At 44.5% G+C, this 4,685-nt stretch overlaps 1 protein-coding gene across 1 annotated transcript; it reads right to left on the reverse strand.

The window, feature by feature from the left end:
• Positions 1-3,105: 3,105 nt before the first annotated feature.
• Positions 3,106-4,685, reverse strand: LOC100381507 (Peroxidase 52). Its single transcript, NM_001174338.1, has 3 exons — positions 4,365-4,685; positions 4,012-4,203; positions 3,106-3,931 (listed from the first exon to the last, which is right to left on the reverse strand). Exons 1-3 carry the CDS (start codon positions 4,590-4,592, stop codon positions 3,380-3,382), a joined length of 972 nt encoding a protein of 323 aa, NP_001167809.1. The 5' UTR covers positions 4,593-4,685; the 3' UTR covers positions 3,106-3,379.

Raw genomic sequence — 4,685 nt, forward strand, 5'->3', positions numbered from 1 at the left:
GAGAGAAGCGAGCAGTTAACTAAAGTGTTGTAGTGTATAGTCTTTAGCATCAAGCTACAACTAAAGCATTCTAGTGTATAGTCTTTAACATCAAGCTATTGTCATTCAGCGCCACATCAGCTTTTCTTGAACATAAATTTAGATAAAATAAAAATATAATGTTTTATTAAAAATAAAAAAATCCAAGTACATAATTAAATAAATAAATATTACATAATTCATAAACAACAAATAGGAATTATATAATTCATAAACTATAAATAAAAATCACATAATTTGTAAAATATAAAATATAATATTTAAATCCAAAAAATACATAACTCAAAATACATTTAATAATTTTGTAGTTTTAGAATTTTTTCACCTCAAACAAATTAAAAGATAAGTACATGATGGGACACACGTGTGAACCAATCATAATGTGTTATGTTGCCAACGACCAGCCGTGGATCGATACCTAAAGGTCCAGGTCGGTACCGACCAGATTGTCTAGCACATGGATTGGTACCGACTAGTCGATATGCCTATCGACCGATCGATCGAAGTGGACGACGTTGGGGTTGGCACAATCGGTGTCGATTGTCCGTCGGGCTCTATCAGTAGTCGTTACCAACCACCAATCGAATCGTGTTAACAGTCGTTATCGACCAGCGTTAAACCTAGCCTAACCACAAGTTGAGCTTCTGTGGTCGTGTGGGGTGGCACCCTCCGCTGCATGTGGCACTGATTGGCCATCTGGTTCACACAGCATTCACCGCGACCATCCAATACATCGGTCGGTACCGATCAATCTGGCTATAACATGATCGGTACCGACTTAACTGACCAGTTGATAGACCCACCAACCGACTAGCCGAACCAACCACTATTAGAATTAGACAAGTCGGTATCGACTTTCCCCTGCGATTGATACCACCTCCCGTTGCATCCAGCCTTGGGAAGAAGATGTCACTACCATTTTAGGAGTTAATTTTTTTGTGTATATCAATTTTGTTTTATCACTCCTAACTATTGTTGTTGACTAAATTTAAGATTTTTGAAACTCTTTTGGATCCAAGCCTTTTGTGGGTTTTGCTATCTAATGGACGGATCCTAGCCTTTTAGGGGTTTTCTCGGATTCATCCCTAAAACCAAAGGATTTTGCACATGTATGGTTAATGTCTAGGCAACATTCATGCTTTGATATCACTCTTAGATGATCTAGGATCTTATACCCATAACTCTAGCCACTAGATACATAGAAACTAATATATTATACTTTCAGAATTGAAGGATGATGCCATTAGTATGATAACTCTCGATTCAAAGACGGTGAGGTAGCGGTGACAACCTTCCTTCCACTAACCATGCTTACAAGAAGATCGAGCCTTATGACTTTGTAAGGAAGAGGAGGCTATGACAAACGTCGGTTCACCTACCGATTCATGCTCCATGTATTTATTCATAAGGTGTGTAATGGATCACAACCATAAGATTGTTGTGCCCTTGATCAAGACGTGAGCATGGGAAGATGTGATCTATGTGTTGAGTGGAGACATGTGGGATCTAGAATGTCAATAGAGAATTATTCCCCGTCAAAATGTCTTTCCATCTATGCCTCATGCGGGAGAAAAATCTTTATCCCGGTCCCACATAAGTTTATGAAGAAGTTTTTTTAACCATTTCATTCTTGTACAAAAAAATTAAACCTATCACAATTATGAAATACAATATTTGGTGGAGTTTTCTATAGGAATTCAAAGATCAGATCTCTATTGTCATCTTGATGTAGGACTTGGGGAGTGGCGGGGTCCATTTTGTGTTTATGGGACACATAAAGTCACTGCATCAGTATTAGAGCAAGTTTAATAGTACAGCTGAACGCTTGCTATTAGGATCTTTGCAGCCTACCATTTAGTCCATCTATATTGTGGCTACTCCCTCCGTCCACATGAATTAGTCGTTTTGGGTTTGTCCTAAGTCAAACTATTTAAACTTTGACTAACAATATATATAAGATTAACTTATTTTAAACTAAGAGAATTACATATTATAATAGTTTAAGTCATGATGAATCTAATAATTTTACTTGTATGTTGTAAAATCTTATGAAACATCCTATGACCGATCAAAGTTGATAGTATAGACTTAGGACAAACCTAAAACAATTAAATCACGTGGACTGAATGTGGACGGAAGGAGTAGCTCTTTACTATTAATATAAGGGTCTCTTTGGTTGGGTTGTGACTGTGAAAAAAGTTGTTGTGGGTTGTTAGCTGTGAAAAAAAGCTGATGTGAACTCTGAGCTGTTAAAAAGCTAAAAACCGTTTGGTGGAAACCACTAAAAGCCGTTAAAAGTTATTCGATATATGTTTTCACAAATCTATCTGAAAGCCACTAAAAACAGGCCCAGTGGTGCTTTCAGTTTTACACTGCGAAAAAGTCGGCATTTACAAAAAGTTGCTTTCTGGATCCGGTCATTTGGTTTGGTTTTGGCTTTTATGATGCAAAAACCAAAGCCAAAAGTCAAACCAAACACACTATAAGACCACACTTATCTATTTCACAAAACATTTTAGTTTACAGTTGGGTTCATCCTTCTCTTCTCTTCTCTCTCCTCTATATCATGATTGAGCCGGTTTATAACTTTTTATTATATTTGATCTTAATCGTTGCTGCCACGAGATGACGAGACTGTGGAAGGCGAGTACCATATGCGGATGTGAAATGTGTCTTTCTCCTTCGAATCTGAGCACAACCAGCATAGACGGCCGTGGCGGTGCGCCACCCTTCTGGGCAAGAATAGATCGTTCTTGAAGTAGCTGAAGTTATCATTTTAGGAGTTGCTTTTTTGTGACTACCAGAAAAACCTTTTTATCACTTCTAATTATTTTTATCAACTTAAAAACGTACCATCTCTAATCTCAAATATATGTCGCCTAATAATTCACTTTAAACTAAAATACGACATATAAAAAAGAACTGAGAAAATAATAATTTTCAGAACTAAAGTTAAAATTTTTGGAACTTATAAGAGACGTGGATGAATAATTTGCTGAAGTTAACCTTATATTATTAGAGTTTTGGACATTCATATCACATTTTTAGATTGTAACCACCAAGAAAGAAATAAGTCATGTAGCAGACTTTCGTATTCCACATGTATACTAGTACGGATTTTATCAATACAGTTGCCGATAAGATAAAAGAACAGGATTATTCCTGCCACGTAAGATAATCAGAAACAATTGCTTAATCCTGCTACGAGACGAGCCGCCACGCAATTTTGACTGTTGACGACACACTATCCAGCTCGACGATCCAACTTGGATTGGAATTTGCAAGTTTTAACACACGAATGGCGAATCGATATCCATGGATAATCCAGCAGCAGTTGGCGCTAGTTGACCTTCCTGCAGTCGAGCCTGACCTCGCCCTGCGTCGCCGTAAGCGGGCTGATGGCGCCCATCCTCACCATCGCCTTGGCGAAGTCGGCGGTGAACATGGCAGCGTTGCCGCTGTACTTCTTCACCAGCGCGTCCTGCGAGCCGCCGTTGAAGAGCTCCTGGTCCGAGTGGAACAGCCCTTGCCTGGCCATCAGGTTCTTGTAGTAGGCGTTGTCGAACGCCTCGGGGGTCTGGACGTCGATGGGGGCCAGCGCGGCGTCGCCGCCGGCCAGCGGGCAGGTCTGCTGCCGGAGCGACGCGAAGGTGGCGTTGATGTTGCCGTCGTTGTAGATGCGGTTGCGGAACGTGGCGCACCGGGCCTGCCCGACGGTGTGCGCGCCCGACAGCGCCGTCATGTCGCGCGCCGACAGACCCTTGTTGCCGAACATGGTGACGAGGGTGGCGAGGCTGGACCCGGGCCCCGGGAGGTTGGCGTTCGCGTCGCTCTGGCTCGCCGTCCGCGCGTCGCGGCGGCCGAGGTACACCGTCCACGACGGCCCGCCTAGCTGCATTATTATGTATTGTCAGGTCGTCGTCGTGCTAGTAGATTGTTGTAAACGCATTGCATTGCGCCGTGCATGCATACAAGGTTGACAGCGTCCCGGGCAGCGAGCGCGAGGATGTCGGCGCAGGAGACGGTGGCGTTGCAGGACGCCTCCACCCGGGCCTTGATGGCGTCGATGACCTCGTACCCGCGCACCGAGTTGGCGTTCGGCCCGGCGTTCTTCTCGCCGGTGAAGGTCGCCGTGTCGTCCAGCAGGATGGACGCGTCACATCCCTGCAAATAACACAAGTGCGAACGAAGCAGAGGAACCCCCCCACCACAGGGCACAGGCCACGCTCCCATGCATCAGTAATGACGTTTGGTACAAGCGCGTGCGTGCATGCATCTATCGGAAACAGCTGGTGACAGATTAATGCTGCGTGCCGGCCACCCACATTGACGAAGCAGTCGTGGAAGAACATGCGGAGGATGGAGGCGCCCATGCGCTTCTCCGCCGCCACGGCGGACGCCACCCCGGCCCGCACGATGCTCTGCACGTCCGGGCACTTCTTGCTGTAGAAGCTCGTCGACAGCCCGCCGCCGGCAGCAGCACCGGCCAGCACCGCAGCCACGGTGAGCAGCTGCAAGCACCTAACCACCGACGATGCTGCGCTCTTGGCCATGGCTAAAGCTAATAGCGATCCCTGTGGATGTGGATTGAGACTTGCAAATGCGACTAGCTATAGTTACGATGATGATAAGCTTGCTGGTTACCG

The sequence above is a fragment of the Zea mays genome, chromosome 9, assembly GCF_902167145.1.
Source record: "Zea mays cultivar B73 chromosome 9, Zm-B73-REFERENCE-NAM-5.0, whole genome shotgun sequence".
NCBI lineage: Eukaryota > Viridiplantae > Streptophyta > Magnoliopsida > Poales > Poaceae > Zea > Zea mays.